General features: G+C 39.8%; 3 protein-coding genes and 1 non-coding gene across 4 annotated transcripts; 2 read left to right on the top strand and 2 right to left on the bottom strand.

Moving 5' to 3' along the window:
- Positions 1-1065: 1065 nt before the first annotated feature.
- LOC149816361 (2-carboxy-1,4-naphthoquinone phytyltransferase, chloroplastic-like) lies at positions 1066-6311 on the top strand. Its single transcript, XM_089987954.1, has 11 exons — positions 1066-1561; positions 1640-1743; positions 1839-1910; positions 2023-2161; positions 4934-5040; positions 5134-5233; positions 5317-5355; positions 5454-5564; positions 5655-5720; positions 5798-5896; positions 6170-6311. The coding sequence occupies exons 1-11, from the start codon at positions 1199-1201 to the stop codon at positions 6287-6289; spliced, it is 1320 nt and encodes a 439-aa protein (XP_089844080.1). The 5' UTR covers positions 1066-1198; the 3' UTR covers positions 6290-6311.
- Positions 6312-15188: 8877 nt separating this feature from the next.
- LOC149816360 (peroxidase 17-like) lies at positions 15189-17112 on the top strand. Its single transcript, XM_089987191.1, has 3 exons — positions 15189-15443; positions 15540-15731; positions 16273-17112. The coding sequence occupies exons 1-3, from the start codon at positions 15219-15221 to the stop codon at positions 16870-16872; spliced, it is 1017 nt and encodes a 338-aa protein (XP_089843317.1). The 5' UTR covers positions 15189-15218; the 3' UTR covers positions 16873-17112.
- A 304-nt stretch (positions 17113-17416) lies between these two features.
- On the bottom strand, positions 17417-18479 carry LOC149816359 (small ribosomal subunit protein eS6-like). Its single transcript, XM_089987690.1, has 3 exons — positions 18383-18479; positions 18032-18304; positions 17417-17694 (listed from the first exon to the last, which is right to left on the bottom strand). The coding sequence occupies exons 1-3, from the start codon at positions 18462-18464 to the stop codon at positions 17456-17458; spliced, it is 594 nt and encodes a 197-aa protein (XP_089843816.1). The 5' UTR covers positions 18465-18479; the 3' UTR covers positions 17417-17455.
- Positions 18480-19547: 1068 nt separating this feature from the next.
- Positions 19548-19629, bottom strand: LOC149816358 (small nucleolar RNA SNORD24). Its single transcript, XR_016427776.1, has one exon. It is a non-coding gene; the product is annotated as a small nucleolar RNA SNORD24 (small nucleolar RNA).
- Positions 19630-20255: the final 626 nt, after the last annotated feature.

Raw genomic sequence — 20255 nt, 5'->3', positions numbered from 1 at the left:
GGCAAATGATAAAAAGGGTAAAGAGTACTATCGGAGGTCAGCCAAATTAAACAACACGATATTGTTGGTGCACGGCTTAACTGGTAGGGGGCATTTGTGAATGTCACCAAGTTGATGAGATGTCACAAGTTCGAACCCATGGATGAGAAGGGTTTTCCGTATGGTCGAACCTGGGTGTACTCCCCGTTGCCAGGGGGACCTTAAGGGTTTTATGAATTTGGAGAGGGTTTTTCTTGGATTATAAAAAAAAAAAATGTAAAACCTCAAATTGGGTTGGACGTTGATCAGAATGGTCCTGAACCAAGCGGGTTCAGAGATGGCTGCTAATGTTGTCATTATTGGTATGGACTCTGAATCGATTTTGAAAATGATTCATGGAATCAGCCTGATTTTGGTTAGGATCTAAATCGATTTGAATAGGACAGATTTCAGCTGGAAGATGACTTGTTAGAAAAAAATTTAAAAACTATTTTTAATCTCTATTGTAAAATAATCACTAGGGGGTGGCAATGTGTTCGTTGGGTTTGACCAGTATTATAAGGTCAGGGTTTGGTGTTAAAAAATGAGGTCTGATTAGAAACCGGGTCGAACCCAAAAGGTCTGATTAGTATATAGAGCAGGGCATGATTTGTGAAATTTCATACCAAAGACGGGCCCGACCTGCCCATGATTTTTCAATATAAAAATGTAAAAAATATTATTTTATTGGTTGTGGACGGGGTTATGTAATCCATAAATGCTTTTTATTTTTTGTTTTATAGCAGACCTGATAAGACCCGGTACCAGCACCTCAAAGACAGATTTGGGTTTGGGATCACCTGGGTCTGGACCAGATCCGACCCGTTGACACCGGATTCAGCCTTGTTTCATATCGATTTTGGACCGATCTGATACGAATCGACCGACTCAGGCTGATTCGCAACGACACTGACTAGTGACAACATTGCTTTAGAGGAGTCTCTAGACTCTCCACGTAGTACCTAAATCCTCTCTACCAGGGAGGGAATTCGGTTCGATTGGATAACCCGAGGCAGCCTCAAAACGGGCCCCTCTACGGCCGGAGGTGGGGTGGGGCATCATGATTATCCGCCGGCAGTGAAACGAGTGGACGAGAAGGGAAGCGGGTGGTCTGCAGTTTCAAAGATTGGCGCTCGGGACTCGTAATGGAGCGAGGCGGTCTGCAGGATCACATGTCCGTATGGCCATGTCCTGCAGCAATGGCGTCCTCCACCTCCAGTCCACTGTTGGCCTTACCAACTCTCCTGTTGCCCCCCAATTCCTACCCTTGCGGGGCCCATCATCGGTTTCCTTCCTCACCACCAACCCCACGGTGCTCTCCTTCAGAAGCCTCATGCTCGGCTGGGATCACTCGCCGGAAACCCTGCTCCGGCGTAGCCGGAGAGCTCTCGGCTCCGGGGAATCCCACCGGAGTGACGGTTTCGATTTGCAGTCGCGCGAGGAAGGCGATGGAAACGAGGAAGTGGAACAGATTTCTAGGGCAACTTTGATATGGAGAGCGGTTAAACTCCCCATTTATACCGTCGCACTGATTCCTCTCAGTGTTAGTTTGTTGATACTTCTTCTTCTTCTCCTTGTTTGGTTTGCACAAATTCTGAAAAAAAATTGGGCATGGTTGCAGGTCGGGAGCTCGGCGGCATATCTCCAGACGGGGATTTTTCACGCCGGGCGGTACTTCGTGCTCTTGCTCGCGTCTGTCTCCATTATCTCTTGGCTCAATTTGAGGTACTTGTGTTTCGGTTGTTAATGTCGGTTCGGGTATTGATTTTGGATGAGAAATTCAGCGTGTTTAGTTGAGAAGGATTGTTTGTTACTGATAGCAATGACGTTTTCGATTCGGACACCGGCGTGGATGAGAAGAAGAAAGAGTCCGTGGTGAACATTGTTGGCAGGTATCGATGCTTCACTTAAATCCGTGCTTGTGATTGTGTTTTCTTGTGTGTGTTCTTTTTGAATGATGAAGCGAATGCTGATGGTTGGCGTCGCTGGTTGTTCGAATTGAAGCCGTGATGCAACACTTTATGCTGCCAATGTGTTTCTTGTTGCTGGATTCATGGGCCTTGTTTGCGCTTGCGTGCAAGGGGGCGATCTCCGCGCTATCACATTGTTAATTGGTGCCATAATTTGTGGTTATGTTTATCAGGTACAGACTCGCTAACTGGGCAATTTTATTCTGATTGCAAACCCCCTGGTGCAGTTTTCAGCATGCAGTGTGAGTTTATATTGTTATAATGATCATTCCTCTTTTACCAATTTTGCTTACAACGGGCTTCTCTTATTGATTTTATGTGTTTTATATTGCGTTCTGCTTCTCTTAGTTTTTTTTTTGTGGGATTCATGAAGTATCCATTACTGGATCAATGTGGTCCTGATGGTGTGTGCTTTTCTGTATCTTACACTACCTTTGTGTCAGTCTAGTGCAAGAATATTTGTTCAAATGATTTGAACGCATCCGATTAGTTGGTGCTTCTATGCATCATTTCAATCATTGGAGCCACTGTTGTCTGTGCCTTTCATTTATCTATCCAAATTATCATGCTCGACTTGTTTCCTTTGATGTTTCTCCTTCTATTTCTGGTCGGCAAGGTCATTTACATGGTGACAGATATTGAGAATTCTTTTCTTTTTGGAAAGTGTTGAAGATATTTGATATTAAACACATTTAATAATAGATCTTTTGTCCAAGTCACCTACATAATCTGAGATTCTGAATCAATATAGCCGATAAATTTTAAAGTCTTTTTTACTATAACAAGTTCCAACATTATTGATTACCTTCAAGTATGATGCAATATACTTTATAGCTGTTCAATGATCATGTTTAGAATTTAGCATAACTCCAATTCCATGTGTCAACCTATCTCACATAGGTGCGGGTGCGGATGCGGCGATGTGGCACTGTAAAATAACTTGGGTGAAGGGGTGCGGGGAGTATATATATATATATATATATATAATTTTTAACATTTTTAAGTTTAACACTACGTGTATTTGTGTGCATTTATGTATTTGTATATATAATATAGATAAAAATGGACTTGATTAGGGTTAACTGAATCTACTTTTGGATAGAAATGGACCTTAGTGTGGTTGACTTTGCCAAACACAAAGGAAGTTGTGTCCAAGTGTTGCACCCCCATGGGTGCGGGTGCGCGGGTGCGGTGCCCTGTTAGAAGAGTCCGTGTGACATAGGTGTCAACCATAACAAGTACGTGATGTACTGATGTCTTGTTCTGATGAAAATCTTACTCACGATATCTGTGTCTTTTGTGCTTTAGTGCTAAGAAATTGTTTTAAAGACAATTTTATATGCATAGGAAATTGGATATTTACTAGTTTAGCATCTTGCATGTTGAAGTGCTATAACAGTCCCCCTATATAAGCCTTTTGAGTTAACCAGATTTTGTTGTTCTTTCTGTCTCTAAGTATGTCATCCCAAGAGATCGATTTATTGCTCTCAATTTTTTTCATTTCAAATTCTTTAGCTAATTGAGCCTTTAATGTTGCAATATTATCCTTATTTTGACTTGTAATACTCACGTCACAATATTTTCATAAATTATTTCCACGTGTTATTTTTATAAATTTTTATTTCTTTTCCCTGTATTTCTTAGTGTTTTTCAAGTTGCATATTTTTTGGCAAAATTTCCTGATGTAATTCTGAGAAAAAAGTGAAAATGTTAAAAATTTTCCTAGAAAGAAAATGCATGTGCCATTGTTTAACCTTTTCTCTGCGGTTCATTAGTAAAAAGAAGTTTTATTTTTTTCAGGTTCCATGTTTGCAAGTTATGTCTATTAGCTTAACTCTATTGTCCTACAGTTGAAACAAGTTTGTAAATTTTCGTGCGGCTGGGCCATCCGAATTCTAAGCTCCAATTGACGTGACTGGTCCTTAGTTGGTTCAATAAAAGTATGGCATTAGAATGTAAAATGAAACTACTAAAAAAATTCTCTGACTTTTGTAGAACTGACACTTAACATCATGTTCTTTTCCTTGGGTTGTACTTCTCAGAATGTCATTCATGATTTTCAGTATAGGAGTTCTTCCTTCTTGTATTCCTGCTACTGTGTGAGCTTTAGTCAATTTTAATTTGGTCATATTTCCCTTGTTCTGTGACCAATACCGGCCGATGTCCACAGCTCAAAGATAATATTCCAAATTTCCAATCAATGATGTTTGTAGTAATTGGTAATAATTTGTGTTGTGACTTACCAAAATGAGACCATTGGCAAAACTTCAGTCCTCTCCATCTAGTTGATTTCCTCGATATGTTCTCTTTTTCTTAGTCACTTCCCATCTGTAGTCCATTTGTTTGGCATTGCATTTGCTTTCTCTCCGACCACAAGTCACCAGTCTAAGGACTTCTATATTTTATCATATTGAGCTATAACAGTATTTTGTGTGACGTCTGATAATGGGATATGAGGAATCCTCAAGTATGACAACTAAGTATATTTGGAGTTTTCAGATAGTCTCTGGGAGATATTCTATAGCTGGCTTACAATCTGCAATCTGTGTAGTGTGATGTTAGTGGTGGACATGAGGTTCTCTTTGCCAATGAACGAACTGACCACATCATGCTAATTATATTCAACTCGTCAGATATTCTGTACTCTGTAGCTTCCTTCCGTGGTTAGTATTTGATAATACATTTTTTTGCTTTGAATACATCAATATATTGAAGCTTTATGGCCCTATAGTATGAATGCACATCCATGCAACATGGTAGAATTCATAATGATCTTTTATTTTACACGTTTGTAGCTAAAAATTTAGGTGCATGAATCTTTAACTGGTTAAAATACAACAAATTAGACCTTTTTGAGTTTGGACATCACTCTGAAGTGATGAATGCCATAATTGTTATGCTGTGGGTCTTCAAGTTGCATTTTGTTCAAGCCTCTTTTTTTGCAGTGCCCTCCGTTCCGGCTTAGTTACAAGGGACTGGGAGAGCCACTTTGTTTTCTAGCATTTGGTCCACTTTCAACTACTGCCTTTTACCTCTCACAGGGTAGCAAGAGGTAGAAATTCTAATTATTTCTATGTTTTCCACCTTTTATTTGCATATTTCTATGTGTGCATGTGCTATTATGATTACGCCCTTGGGTTTTCAGTGGGGCTATGCAGCTCCCAGTCACAGGTACAATCACATCTGCATCAGTCCTTGTGGGCTTGACAACCACATTGATTCTTCTCTGCAGTCATTTTCATCAGGTGCTGTTGTAGGCCAATCTTTTTCCTATTGCGAGTTTGTTTTAAGCTTCTGAATGTGTTTAATTTAATTGTGAAAATTTCAGGTTGATGAAGACCATGCTGTTGGCAAAATGTCTCCTCTGGTAACTCATAATTCCATGAATTGAGAATAGAATTGCTGATTAGTCTTGTGAGGAGTCTGAGAAGAACTTGCTCATGCATCTACTCAACCCTATCGCAGGTTAGAATGGGGACAACTAAGGGAGCTGATGTGGTGAAGGGTCTGGTCATGATCCTATATTTGGTTTTATTAACTATGTGTATACTGAAGGCTCTTCCTTTGTCTTGCTTAGTAAGTCTTCGCAATTTCAATGTTTATTTTGGCAACTTAGTGTTGTGTTTCTATCCATTCTTATTCTGCTCAGAATGGTATTGATTCCAGTTTCTATGCATGCTTACTCTACCAATGGGGAGAATGGTTATTAATTTTGTTGAGCAAAATCACAATGTGAGTATCCAAAACTTCCCATATTTCTCTTTCTATTACTCGGTGGTGGCACTGCATCAAAGACAATTCTTTTGCAGAATAAGATAAAGATCTTTATGGCAAAATATTACTGTGTCCGGCTTCATACTTTGTTTGGAGCTGCACTGGCTGTTGGGATGGTTCTTGCGAGGAAGATGGTGGGTGTTTCAATTTTTTAATGATGATTAATGGGCAAACTGGGACTAATGCATGAGAGCTTATTTCTTTTGAGGAGCCAGTCTGTTAAGCCCCCTTTTTTACTCAACAAGCAGCACTGAATGACAGTAGTCCAAAGCTGGTTTTCTTTTGGAGCCTGCTGTGTAGAACTGTGTGGAAGAATTCCAATATTGTGGCTTTGGGGTGCCTTTTATAGGTCTTGTGTGTGTGTGTGTGCATTAATTGTTATGTGATTTTCATTCATTAATTTTCAGGAGAATGCCGTGTTAAAAGGTCACACAAATGCCAAACATCCTGAATATTGTTACATTGTTCTAGTTACTGACATGGATGAATGCAAAGGAACAATTCTAAGCATGGTCTTATTCCAATGAATCAGAGCTTTTGGCTTTGAGAGAACGACAGAGGAAGTGTTTTCATGGTCTCAGCCTCTTTACATGGAGTTATGCTGATTTTAACTTTGCATTTTGTCGCATAAGAATAATATATCCTCGTGTCATCCTGACCATCCGTTCTAGCTGAAGATCATGGGTGTAGGCTGTAAACTCAATCTGACCTCATAGTTGTGTTCATCATGGTTTGTTGCTACGGCGTGGCACCTTGAATTGTGTTAAAAACCTTAACCATCTTCTTCCTTATATTATGTGAGCAGTTCTCAGAACATCTCCAACCCTAGTACCAATTTCTCTGCACCATATTAATCTTAGCCATTTTCTTCCTTGTATGTGGGTGGCTCCCCGTTTTTCCATTACCCAAACTGTTGGTTCTGTAATAATTGATGTACTGCTCCAAGGGAGTCAGCATGGCAAGGTCTTAAACAGGCCATCTATAAATAATGTAAAGGTCCGTTAAGACCACTATGGTCGAGCGGATGGTGGGTCCCACCTCCCACCATGGCTTGGAAGGAAGCTTAAAAGCAGGCCTCTGATAGCTGTGCTCCTGCTTGCCCTGGACCAAACAGTGGCCTCACCAAAGCAAGCCAGTTCCCCTTAACCTCGCAAAGAAACATATCTTCAAAGATGGGAAGTTCAGTGTCATGATGTCAATGCCACTTTACAAAGTACCGGAAAGAAAAAGGCAACCGCGAAGTGGAATTCACAGGTGTGAAAAAGCTAGCTTATGACCTGGGCAAGTTCACCATAACTTGGATAGAAACCAGCGTATCGATGGTCCGCTAGTGCCTAAGCAAGCACCAATTTACCATAACTGAAACTGGCAAATAAACAAGCCCATTAGTATCATCCCTTGCCCACGAGGCCCTGCTTTACTTTGTAGGGCGGCTGGTTTGTCACTGACATGGGGTGACCACAGTTCAAAACCCACTAGAAAAGTCCCTTGCTATAATAAGATCGAAGCTGGGTGTGCTCCCTGGTGAGCAAGGAGGGCTTCAAGAGTTTTACTAGTTGTAACCTTGCCAAAGCGCGGTCAGTGATTGGGGTGGGGGTGGGGGAGAAGGGAGAGGGCGGTCAGTGATTGGGGTGGGGGTGGGGGAGAAGGGAGAGGGCATCTCATGGCCCAGAAAAAAGAAGGAAAAATCGGTGCCATGAGGTTTCTTGAACTTCTGGTCTGGAACCGTGACGTCGCGGAACATGACAAATAGGCAGCATACACAGACTTCTCTCTCTCTCTCTCTCTCTCTCTCTCTCTCTCTCTCTCTCTCTTACCAGGAAGCAAAATGGATACTACCAACGGGTGCTAGTGCACGTCACCTTGTGTTGGGATGTTGCAAGTTCAAATCAAGATGATATCATTGTATAACTGGCAGGGGTCTATGCCTAACCCTAGCTTGTCTTTCATAAAAAAGGAAGCAAAATGGATACGGGAAGCTATGCGAGAAGTGAAAGCAGAGAAGTGTTAAAAAGTAGTATGAAGCATGAAACCAGATTTGATCCGAAAACAATTGTGGAAGTGTGGGAGAAGAGAAAAACAAAACATAAAAAAGGAAAGCAAGGGAGAAGCAAAAAAATAAATAATAACATGACAACACAAAAAACAAGAGAGAAGTGAGGCAGAATTGAGGGGAAAGTAAGCAGGAATCGAGGGGGTAATGAAAAGGTTGTAAGAGGGAAATGATTTGAAAAGCAAGTGGGAAATATGCTTTTCATAAATGGGAAGCAAGTTTCCCGCACACCCTTCTTTCTTTTTGGGAAAGCATGACACTTTCCTGCTTAGTTGTCAAAAGCAGCGTCTAGGCGAGCTAGGCACGGGGCCATTGCTTAGGTTTATGGGTCTAGGTGGTAGGGCCCTATTTTTCACTTTGGCTGGTCTAAGTTGTAGAGATATAGTTATTTTTTTTTATCTCCTTCCTTTTTTCCCTCTCGCTCAAAAAACAATTTGTTATCACATTTTTTTTACCTTTTTATTTTTATTTATCTCTTCTCTTTTTCTTTTTTCTTCCTCCTTTCTCCCCTCCACCTCGTCTTCTTCTTCATTTTTCTCTTTTTATTCTCTTTTTTCTTTTTTCTTATTTCTCTCACCCATCCACTATGTTCTTTTTTTTTTCTTTTTTCTTTTTGTTTACATGCATGCATGTGTTTTTGACACACACATATATAATCTGTCTTTTCAGTTATATATATATATATATATATATATATATATATATATATATATATATATATATATATATATATATATATATATATATATATATATATATATATATATATGAGAACAAGGTTCATCCTATCACTTTTTTAAGACCCTTCAAATATCAAAGTTTTAAGTGTTTTATGCTTAATTTAAATTATTATATGTGTTTATCAATACTTATTTATTGAGAAATAAGCTTTGTTTCAAATTGGCTTGATGCAAAAATATGAAATTTTATCATGAAATTTTAATACGATATCAACCAGTGATTTTTTTTACCTCTTTAAAATACACATACGAGCATAAAGATGCTTAATTAATTACATATTTTTTATTCAACAACAATCATAAACACATGTAACAGATCAAGAATAAAACATCTAAAAACTATGATTTTTAGAAGGTCATAACAAAGACCTAACAAAACGGAGGAAATTCTCTCTCTCTCTCTCTCTATATATATATATATATAGATGATGTGTCCCAAGTTTTGTTGTATGTTTAATATTATGCAATTTATTGAATTTTGCAATATGGTACACTGGATTACATATTTCATTCATAATTATAATTATATGTTTGTTACTAAATTTAATTATTTATTATAGTATTTTTTTTTTCTTGATATTTTTTGTCTCACTTAAGCTCAAACTAATCTTTTTCAGGGTTTTTTTCCTAGGCTCCAACCATGGTGACAAATATCGTGATATTTATGAAAATCTTGTGAAAAAAACATGACATAAACCATAAACATTTTAAACGGTTAAATCTCGTGAGATTTTTGTTTTGTGACATTTTCTCATGATATTATTGCAAGATTTACTAAATCTTGCGATAATATTGCATTTTTTTGTCACATTGTATTTTTTTTCCACGATTCTTAACCCTTGAAACCCTAGGTCTCCACTCCTAGAGTCTCCACTTGTTTGCAAAAAAAAAAATAGCGGCTCTGCCTGTGAGAGAGGCAACAACCGACGAGTCTGACTGCAATAGCCAACAAGTTCATCTCTCTCTCTCCACACACACACACACATTCATATTTGAGGGAAAAGTGGTTGATTGCTTATAGCCTTGAAGAAGATTTGAGGGAAAACTTTTTTGTTTTTCCCTCAAATCCTCTTGAAGGCTATAAGCAAACCTAAAACTTTTTTGTTTTTTCCTGTTACAATTATTTGGACTTTTTCTCCTTAAAAAGTTTCATGCCATGACTGACCATCTAAAATGCTGCCATTTTGGATCCAGCTTTCTTTGAGTAAAATTCATATTTGGGCAAAATGTGGACTCATGACAATACTTTTTAGACTTCTAAATATTAAGACTTTCATAAAAGGGTTATCACATTGTTATTCCACTTATATTTTACTTCACAAAATGTCGGCATTATATATTCCAATAACCAAATGTAGGATGAATTACAACACATCTAAATGTGCCCTAATTGGCCGACAGAATTAAGTTGGAGCAAGTCGATCAACTTCTCTCAAAAGCCTTTCAATTCTAACATAATACCAATAACTACATTCTGAATAAGATAAAAAGGTTCGTTTTTATTAACAAGTGAAAAGGGAAGAGGTCCACTCCCATGGTTAAACACTATATCAAGGCATAATTTGCTTAAAAGTTCGAATTTATTAAATGAAAAGAAAAAGTATCAATTATCAATCAACTTGATATTACAAAAATTGTTGGACACAACCAACCAACTCTAAAGGCACCAAACAAAAGTTAACTCCTGTTTAAAACTACTTTACAGCAATTACTATGTGGCAGTTTCTTGCAGAGAAACAGGTATGTCAACTGAAGGCCATTGAAACAAAATATGGGCTTGGACTATATGACCTTTAGCAAGTTCTGAATACAGAAGATGGTTACATCCATGGAAGGGAACTGTGAAACAGTACACTTCCTATACAAGTACTCAGGCTCAAATATGAATGATCAAAGATACAATATTTTGAAAGACCCATTATCCCCAGTTAAAGAAGCTATGATACTTATTTGATGCAAATGTTTGATACTTATTTGATGTTTGATACTTTTTAGATATGGTTAATAGGATTGAAAATAGATTTTATACTTTTTTTGCATGTAAAATTAAATTAGTTTATTTTATTTTATTTTTTAGATTTTTTTTTGAAAATTTATTTGATTTTTTTTTATTTTTTTCCCAAAATTTTGCCAAAAAAAAAAACTCGAAAAATATTCAAAAAGTTGAAAATCTCCCTTCAAAAGTGCTTCCGGTAACTATGTTTCATTCTACCATGATACTAGTTCAGCCAGAGATAGCATCACATGGCACACTGAGTGTGCCTCCGTACCTGGCTGCCCTCCATCAGCTTTTGGGCCAGATGGAGGGCACCTGGTGCAGCCATGTGTTGGCACATGATCCTGACTCGTTCAGCCATCACATTCTTTATTCGTCTTGAAGCGAAAGAAAACCAGGTGGGTCCCCTTTACGTACTAGTATCACAGCCAGTGTCTGCTTGGTTAAGCCCTATATTTTATGAAGGTTGCAACTTAGGTTTGTCTCATCCACCATAAATTTTGCTGTGCCTAGGTTCATAAAAGGGGAAAAGGACAAGATCTCAGCACCATAGAAACAAAGTGATAAAAAAAAGATAGTTATTTTTATTTCATGAAAAGACAAGAAAGTTTTTCAATTCAAAAAAACGGATGCAAGAGAGGAACACCACACTGGCCTTTAGTAGGGGGTGTACCTGGATCCGACCCAAACCAAACATTATAGGGTCTAGGTATGGTCATAAATAAGAAAACCTGATTAAGACTCAGGTCCGGACCCAAAGATCCGATTAATACATGGACTCGGGTATAGTTTGTGACCTGAGTTCTGATTAAGACCCACAATTTTTCAATGTAAAAATGGTAAAAAATATGGTTTTACCCAGTATGGTCTGGGTCTGGTTCATGTAGTTTTTATCGGGTCCAGGTATGGTTTTCTTATAATGGACCTGATTAGACCCAAGTCCAGACCCGAAACCATAGCTGAAAATTGGGTCCAATTAGTCTGGTTCCAACTGAGTCCAAATCAAACCCGACCCATTGACACCCCTAGCCTTTAGAAAGAGAAAGAGAGTGGTGAACCTAGGGATGTCGTCGACGGGGCTTGGGCTGGATACTTGATTCAAATTTTAGGTATGAGCATAAAAAGTGCAGACTTGAATAATATTTGGGTCGACCTAAGCAATATGCCAGGCAGACTTGTGCTATGAATTTTGTTGGGTACCTCACTTGATCCGGTTTTTTTGCCAAGTATCCAACCTGAAGAGTATTTTCTATGTATTTTAAGTGAAAACAAACTTCTAAAATTATAAGGACCTGAATTTTAGATTTCATTTTCGTGATCCCACAAAACTCAAATCCATTACTTTGTTATTTAGACGGGTCTCTGATGGGTCGAGTACCTGACCTGTTGACAGCTAGGTTTAGCCGAACAAACTGAACTGGGGCTGTTCGGGCTCGGTTCGTTTACAGCCTATAGTGTTCGGGCTCGGCTCATATCGCTCGGTGCAACCCAGACAAGCTCAGCTCATATAGGCCAGAGCCAAACAAGCCGAATCCAAGCTGGCTTGCCTAAATAAAAATTATTTGTTTTGAAAGGGTTCATAGCATAAATGGAACTTACTGTTACATGCAAGTAGGGGTGGCAAAACCTGACACGACCTGCCAACCCGACCCGCCAACCCGCCTCTTAGGCGGGTTCGAGTTGGGCTTAAGCCAACCCGTTTAATAAACGGGTCGACCCGCCTAATCCGTTTATTAAACGGGTCGGGTTCGGGTTGGGGGTATGCCAACCCGGCTGACCCATTTAATAAACGGGTTAGGCGGGCGGGTCAACCCGCCAACCCACTAACCCGACCTGCCAACCCGGCTGACCCATTTAATAAACGGGTTAGGCGGGCGGGTCAACCCGCCAACCCGACCTGCCAACCCGCCCACCAACCCGACCCGCCAACCCGTTTTCCCGACCCAACCCATTTATTAAACGGGTTGGCGGGTCATGTCGGGTTACCCGTTTATTAAATGGGTCGGGTTAGTGTTTGCCACAGCCGACCCGTTTAATAAACGGGTCGGGTTGAGGTATGCTGACCTGCCAACCCGACCCGATTGCCACCCCTACATGCAAGTAAGTCCAACCACCAGTTGAGCTAACATGCCTTTTTGACATTTATGGTGCAATAAATTCTACATAAGCTATTTAAACAAGCTTATATGAGTCAAGCCGAGACGAACATCCCGTTTTCGTGATCGACTCAGCTATGTACAACGAACAAGCTGGTGTTCGGATCGCCATCCAAAAGAACTGAACATCAACCAGTTTGGGACGACCCGAACCGGGCCGAGCCACAAGTTGCTCAGCTGGGTTTACCAGCCCTAGGTGAACCCTCCCTGCGCAAAAGCACAGGGTTGAACGTGACTGCTTGACTGATAAAGTCTTGCAATGTTTAGTCATTATCTCCCAGCTTGACCAAAGAAAATGAGAGACAAAATGAATTGGGCATCACGGAAATTTATTGGCAAAACAAGCAAGAATTAAAAAAGACAGAAATTTTGTTCATCATAAGTGAAAAAATATTGATGACAAATAAATGAAAAGACAAAAGAAAAAGATGGGAAAAACAACAGCTCACTTTTAAAAAAGAAATTAAAGAATTTTGACACATATTATTTGATTGGTGGGTTTTTTTTTTTTGACAAGGAACCCTCGTTTAAGCAAGGAAAACCGTAGGTGAGGTCCCATGACCACCCTGCTTACTTTTGAAAGCCACGGACACACCAGTATGCTAGTGGGGTTTGATCCTGCATCTTCAACTCAATGCTTAACATAACCACCCTGCTGGCCATTGGGGAGGTGGTTACTGCATTAATATTTTTAACGTTATCGTTTAAATGACGATGACATGTTACAGGGATGACAGGAGAAAAGGATGCCATGCTTGTCATGTCATGCCGGCCAATTCTACAAAATCAAGTTGGTTTTTAAAAAATTAACAAGATGAAGAAAATTTTGGAAAATGAAAATATCTAGCAGCAGTTAACTTGTTACCAGGTGAGTTTCTGCTAAACAAAAAATGATAAAGAAGTACGTAAATGGCACTGCTAAACAAAAGAATAAAGTACACGTTTGGAGTAACAGTTAGGTGACGTATCTTGAAGAAGAGCAAGAGAGAGGATCAGGTTAGGGGTCCCTCGGCTGCCGTTTATCCTTGTGATGAGCGGCATACAACCAACATGATCAGGTTCTTATTTCCCAGATAGTCCCCACCTAAAATTGCTAGAGCAGCTTATGCTGACAACCAACAGCAGCTAGAGCACAGTGAATAAATGGCAGAGAACAAAGGCATTTTATTTTTTCCAAATTTGCAACTTGGGTCAAGAAGGCATCACGGTTTTTTTTTTTTTCTCAGCATTGTATGGAAAGATGGGGAGGCGTCTGTTATTTCCAAAAAGTTACTAGGTCTCTGGAATTCCACAAAGAATTAGCATATCTTGAAATTGCTAGGGCCTGTTTTCCCATGCTTATTCAAGGCGCAGAGAACCACGCATTGCCTAGGTTTTAAGCAAATAAGAACTCATGGACCGCTTTCACAGTCCCACCTCTTAAACCAAATATGAGGATGGGCCTATTTGTAAAATCATTCTCTTGAAGCCAACATCGTATTAGAGAGAGAGAGAGAGAGAGAGAGAGAGAGTAGGGATGTCAATGAATCTGATTTTATCTGATATCTAGCTGAATTTGATTATGTTTATTGCAATTGGTAAGCCAAAACTATATCAGATTACCAAAACTATATCAGATTAAAATCAGATGCGGATATGGTTTTGATTTTTTGCTACCAAATCCAAGAAATATCTGAATTTGAAGGACATCCGAATCCGTTTACATGTAAAAAAGCGGATCTGATATGAGCTTTTCACCATCTGAATCCAAATCTGAACTCTAATCTTTTTAGCCAACATTTAGTCCAATATGGTACTGGCCACAACCTATCCGAAACCCTAGCCGTTTTGAAGCTTTTGAGGAATTGGGTCAATTTCATTTCCCTTTCAAAGACAATGGACTTTTTCGCAAAGTTTATCCAATCTCATGGCGGTCTCTGTTTCGTACTGACCCTAGAGAAGGTGTTTGTGGAACACACATACACACACATGCATGCAGGCGAAGGCTACTTTTTATACAATTTTATGAACATTAGGAAAAAGAAGATGTAATGTCCCCACAGATACCTGCTGCCTTTCTCTCCTGATTGCATCTATACATTGATTTTGCAAAATTGGCAACAAGAAATGAAATGAGCCTGACCCACGGTTGTTTTGTTGTCAACTTATCACTACTACCAAGCAAGTTCAAAGAAGATGAAATCTAGTATTGGTAAAATTGCAATATTTTACTGCAAGCTTACATCTTACATCCCCCACCCCCTCAGAACATGCAGAAAAATTCATGTGACAAAGGACTAGGAGGATATTTTCCCCTAAAAGGGGGCAAAAGAAAACCAAAAAAGGAAAATCATTAATGTAAAATAAAAGGACGGCAAAGGAAAGGCCACAGAAGCCATTAGCTGCAATTTACCACTTGCCCTCCGTTTCTTTGGCATGAAAAAGTGGTCCTCAATAGTCAGACGCTACCATCCACCCCCACCGAGAGCACCTTTTCTTCTGCTTCCTTTCCCCACAACCTCAGAAAGCCATATGCCATTCTCTGCAGCAGCAGCAAGCACCCACCAAATGGCCAATCATCTCCTCTTCTTCCTCCTCTCATCAACCATGGCGATGGGCCTGCAGGTTGGCTATTACTCAGGGACATGCCCTCAAGCAGAGACCACAGTGAGGGAGGTGATGGCCAGAGCCATGAGAAGGGAGGCCAGGAGTGGAGCCTCTGTCATGAGGCTGCAGTTCCATGACTGCTTTGTCAATGTTAGTAGTTCCAAAAACTGGAAAGCTTTTGGGTTTAAATTTTGTTACTCACACGTCTAGTATGTGTGTTTTGCTTTTGGGTCTCCTATATTTCAGGGCTGTGATGCATCTCTTTTACTGGATGACACCCCCACCATGCTGGGAGAGAAGTTAGCACTCTCAAACATAAACTCACTGAGATCCTATGAAGTCATTGATGAAATCAAGGAAGAGTTGGAGCAGATTTGCCCTGGTGTGGTCTCTTGTGCGGATATCATCATCATGGCAGCAAGGGATGCTGTTGCTTTGGTGAGTTGACTGATTGCACTACAGGTTTGATTTTTGTGTACCCAAAAATCGAAAAAAAAATGGAAAACCTATTTTATGCTATTATTGTCTGTAAGCATTATTTTGAACTGTGAACTATAGATACATCCATTGGTGATCAGATATATATTTTTTTCTTCACCAATATCCGTCTCTGTTTCTTTTTACAACTTTTTAAAAAGACCAATGGAGGAAAAAATAAAGGAAAACCTTTTGCACGCATGCCATATATTTGCTCATGAGCGTTTATCTCTTCCGGGATTAAAGCATTCCCAAAAGGAAGAGCAGCATATATCATTATCCAATCTTTTAATTAGATTTAGTTTTATTTTTAATATTAAACAGGCACGTACCCTTTTATACTATTAAATATTTTTGCACCGGATATCTTCAAACTGATACTCTTTATGAGCCATATAGAAAATCATGAATAGATAATTAATACATTGCAGGACCCATGATGCATTATTATCCTTTTCAAAACACTTCTGGCTAATGGTTGATCATGGTTTAAACTAATCAGAGCAGAGGACCAAGATGGGATGTTCTGTTGGGGAGGAAAGACAGCCTATTTGCAAGCCAAGAAGCATCAAACAAGATCATGCCCAGCCCACGCGCTAATGCCACCTACTTGATCCAACTCTTCCAACGATTCAACCTCTCGATAGAAAACATGGTGGCGCTCTCGGGTTCGCACTCCATCGGCGACGGGCGGTGCTTTTCCATCGTTTTCCGCCTATACAACCAGTCCGGCTCCGGCCATCCTGATCCAACCATTAACCCATCCTTCCGGAAGACACTCGACCAACTGTGCCCACTGGGTGGTGATGGAAATGTCACCAGAGGTCTTGATGCTACTCCCCATGTTTTCGACAACCAGTACTTCACAGACCTCGTCAATGGAAGAGGCTTTCTTAATTCTGATCAAGTGTTGTACTCGGAGAGCAACCAAACCCGTGAGTGGGTGATCCGATTCAGCCAGGACCAGGAACAGTTTTTCTTGGCTTTTGTAGAGGGGATGATTAAACTCGGGAACCTGCCGCCTTCGACAACAGATGGAGAAGTTCGTCGGAACTGCAGGCGTGCCAATCAGCCAGTGGATGCAGCCTTGCTGGAATCTTAATGGTAAGCATTGTTAAATGACATAATTATAGGAAAAGCATGCTTCTTAGAAGCAGTATACTTGATATGCAATGAAAGGTTTGACATGGTAAAGATTAATATGGTATTGTGCATGTTCAAGAAGAAAAGCAACTGTACAAGGTGCATCCTTGATCAGTTCCAGGGAGACAAGCAGCAAAGCTATTAGTGTCCAGAATTAGTTCTTTATATGCAATGAAAGGCTTGACATGGTAAAGATTAATATAGTCTTGTGCATGTTCAAGAAAAAAAAACAACGGTACAAGGTGCATCCTTAATCAGTTCCAGGGAGACCCAAGCAAAATCATTGAAGACATGGATATACAGCAACACACGATTACAAATAGTTCTCCATCTTCTTTATGACTATTTTCCACAGAAATAAAAAAAAAAAACAAAAAACAAAACAAGCAGCAAATATCCTCTCGAACAAATTCTCAAAACTAAGTAGGAAAGTGACATCAAGTGCCACTTCAACCTAATTACAGTAACAGCTACACTAGGTTTCATCTCAAAAACATTTAGACACTCCTGGTTCATCAAAATTTTAAAGAAACATGATATGCCTAAGCGGCAACTGATGGCTTGGATGCAGCAGAAAGCCTGGTTCTCCTCTTTGCTAAGCTCTCACTTCTGCGCTGACGCTGCTCCTTCAACCTGGTTGCAAGCAGCTTCTGATACTCTGCCGCCTCAGCCATAGCCTTTGCAATTCTTTTCTTCTTCTCAGCAATCCTGGCTCTCTTTCTCTGCAGTGTCAAAGGTGTCACCAGCCTTCGTATCTTTGGAGCTTTGCTACACTTTTTGCCTGTCAATGCATAACCAGAACATGAGAAACATAGTTTGAGTAATAAGAAAAGTTCATACATGAATGAGGAACCCTCCCACTGCGTATGTGAATCATATATAATCCCCACCCATCCATTGTTTAAAGATCACTTGGACATGAAAATCTGGAAGCTTCACTACGTGTACCAAACCTCCATATAAGAAATAGCCACATAACAAAACTGAAAATTCCATTATTAACTGTTATACCACAAACTGCTGATTTATTGGATTTCCAGACATAACTGCTCTTTGTTTAAGGGATAAGTGTTCCCGCTATTTTGAAGATAAAAATATGACCATGGGAAGAAAGACACCTGATTTTGTAGTGAAAGTCCTGCGGTAAGTGTTGACATACTTCCGGACATCATCTTCTTTAGATAGGTTGAAAAGCTTCCTGATCTTTGATGCCCTCTTTGGACCCCTCAATCTTGGCTTCTCGGTGTCAGTTAATCCTGGAAGATCATTGTCACCCTTTTTCACAATGACTAAGTTCAGCACAGATAAGTCAGGGCTGACAACGCAGCCACGAACAGATTTCCTTCTACGCTCGCCATTGCGTCTGCCATACCCACGGAAGCAAGATGTCCCTGCGAATAAATTAACAATGAATTGTAACAAATTGGCAAGGGTGACATCCACCACAGTGCAAGCAGATTGAGACCTACATTTGTACAATAGCAAACGAACACGGCCTGGAGTTAGTACTCCTTGCTCCATTGGAAATCCTTGCTTGTCACATCCTCCCATTATTCCCTTGAACTCCTGAGAAATAGAGGAAAGCAAAAAAAAATTGAGACCCTACCACATAAGCAAAAACTAACATGCAAAAGGGCCATTGAAGTATTAACACCTCTCCGAGAGCATCACCACTAACCTCCTATGAAATTCTCTTGTCAAAGAATGCACGGCTGCAAAATTACATCAGCAAAACATAAATACAGAGACAGAATCATTAAAACTCCTAAAAGAAGTTACAAAACTCAGGTGCTTTCGCATTGAGTCTGTGGTATATCAGTAGGCATTGCTTGGTTATTCAAGTCGATGAGTTACCAGCCACAATACATCAAAGCAAAATGAGAGTGATGTGAACAAAAAAAGACAATAATGCCAAAGATATTAACCGCATAATAATCTCTCAACGCACTTCAGTGCATCTGGCATCAAAAAATATACATTAGAGTGAAAAAAAAAGCATAAATCCAAGGATCAGGCAGTTGCAACACTGATCACAGATGATGCAGCTTTGCTAATCGTCATAAAGATATTTCAGTGCCTCTATCTTAAAGATGCAGCGTCCTCTCATAAGTCGCACAGCCTACTCAAGAATTACCAAACTTTTCCACAAGAGAGACATTAGCGGTGCACTAAACATGTCTATTCATGAAGAAGCCTCGGATGACCCATATATTAAAGAATGCTTTTGAGCTCACGGAAAGGAATAAAATAGTCTAATCAGTGTAGACACAAACACATATGCACACGAAGTAGTCACCATTATAGGCAATGTTTTCAATTTATTGCACCACTTCTACAATATCTTAAGGCTCTTTTCTTTTTGGGCAAAAGCATTATAATCACAATTAAAAGACATCTGCTATATTTGCAATGGTAATTTCAAGAGAAATTCAGCATTTATATTTAAATAAATTTCATGTTTTGACCTTTTTCAGTATACTGATAAAAAAAAATTCACCAAATTTTAATTTCAGTCACCGATATTGGTCTCCGCATGATATATCAAGGCTTTGATTTCATTCATGAAATTCTCGTTCTCAAATACACAAAATCGATGACCTTTTCTTTCCCCCGAAGGGATCATATCAAATTCAAGGCCTCAGAGATCTTGGTGGGTAATGATCATCAGATGGAACGTGTCCATCAGAAGTAGCAAATTACCTTCACATCACAGGCCCAAAATGAAAAAAAAAAAACACGTAGATTAACAAGACAACTTCAACAGAAGCAGCAAAAGAGCAGAAAAGAAAATGCAGGTTGAACGAGAGAACATCAAAAGCGAAAGAGAACTCACAGTTTCCGGTCATCGTCGACCTCGAGCTTCTTCTGGCACCCGGTCGTCGGATTGGCGTTGTTGAACTGAGAGGAAACAACGATGAGGAAGAGACCCAAGTGAGAAGAAAAAGAAGCAACTGCAAAACAAAAAAAGAAGGGGAATTGCAGAGTTGCAGAAGCAGATAGATACCTTCATATCGCTTTCGATTTCGATTTCTAAGACCAGATCAGCAGAGAGTTGGTTGTCACCTGCCTTGTGTCTGCTCAGAGAAGAAGAAGAAGAAGAAGAAGAAGAAGAAGAAGAAGAAGAAGAAGAAGAAGAAGAAGCACATAGCAAAGGACCCGAGATCTTTTTGGGGTTACCTACGGGTCGGTTCCAGTTTCAACCCTGATCCGAACTGACCCCTTTCTCTCCTCTCCCCTTCCTCTAACAAGTCTAACCCAGTGGCAGCAGCATGCATTAACTTTTGAGATGAGCTTGTCTCCCGCACCCACCCTGATCCACTACCATCCCTAGCTTGATGCCTG

The sequence above is a fragment of the Nuphar pumila genome, chromosome 14 (genome assembly GCF_984573655.1).
Source record: "Nuphar pumila chromosome 14, dmNupPumi1.hap1.1, whole genome shotgun sequence".
In the NCBI taxonomy this organism is placed as follows: domain Eukaryota; kingdom Viridiplantae; phylum Streptophyta; class Magnoliopsida; order Nymphaeales; family Nymphaeaceae; genus Nuphar; species Nuphar pumila.
The sequence above is the reverse complement of the archived record's forward strand: the minus strand, read 5'-3'. Positions and strand labels throughout refer to the sequence as shown.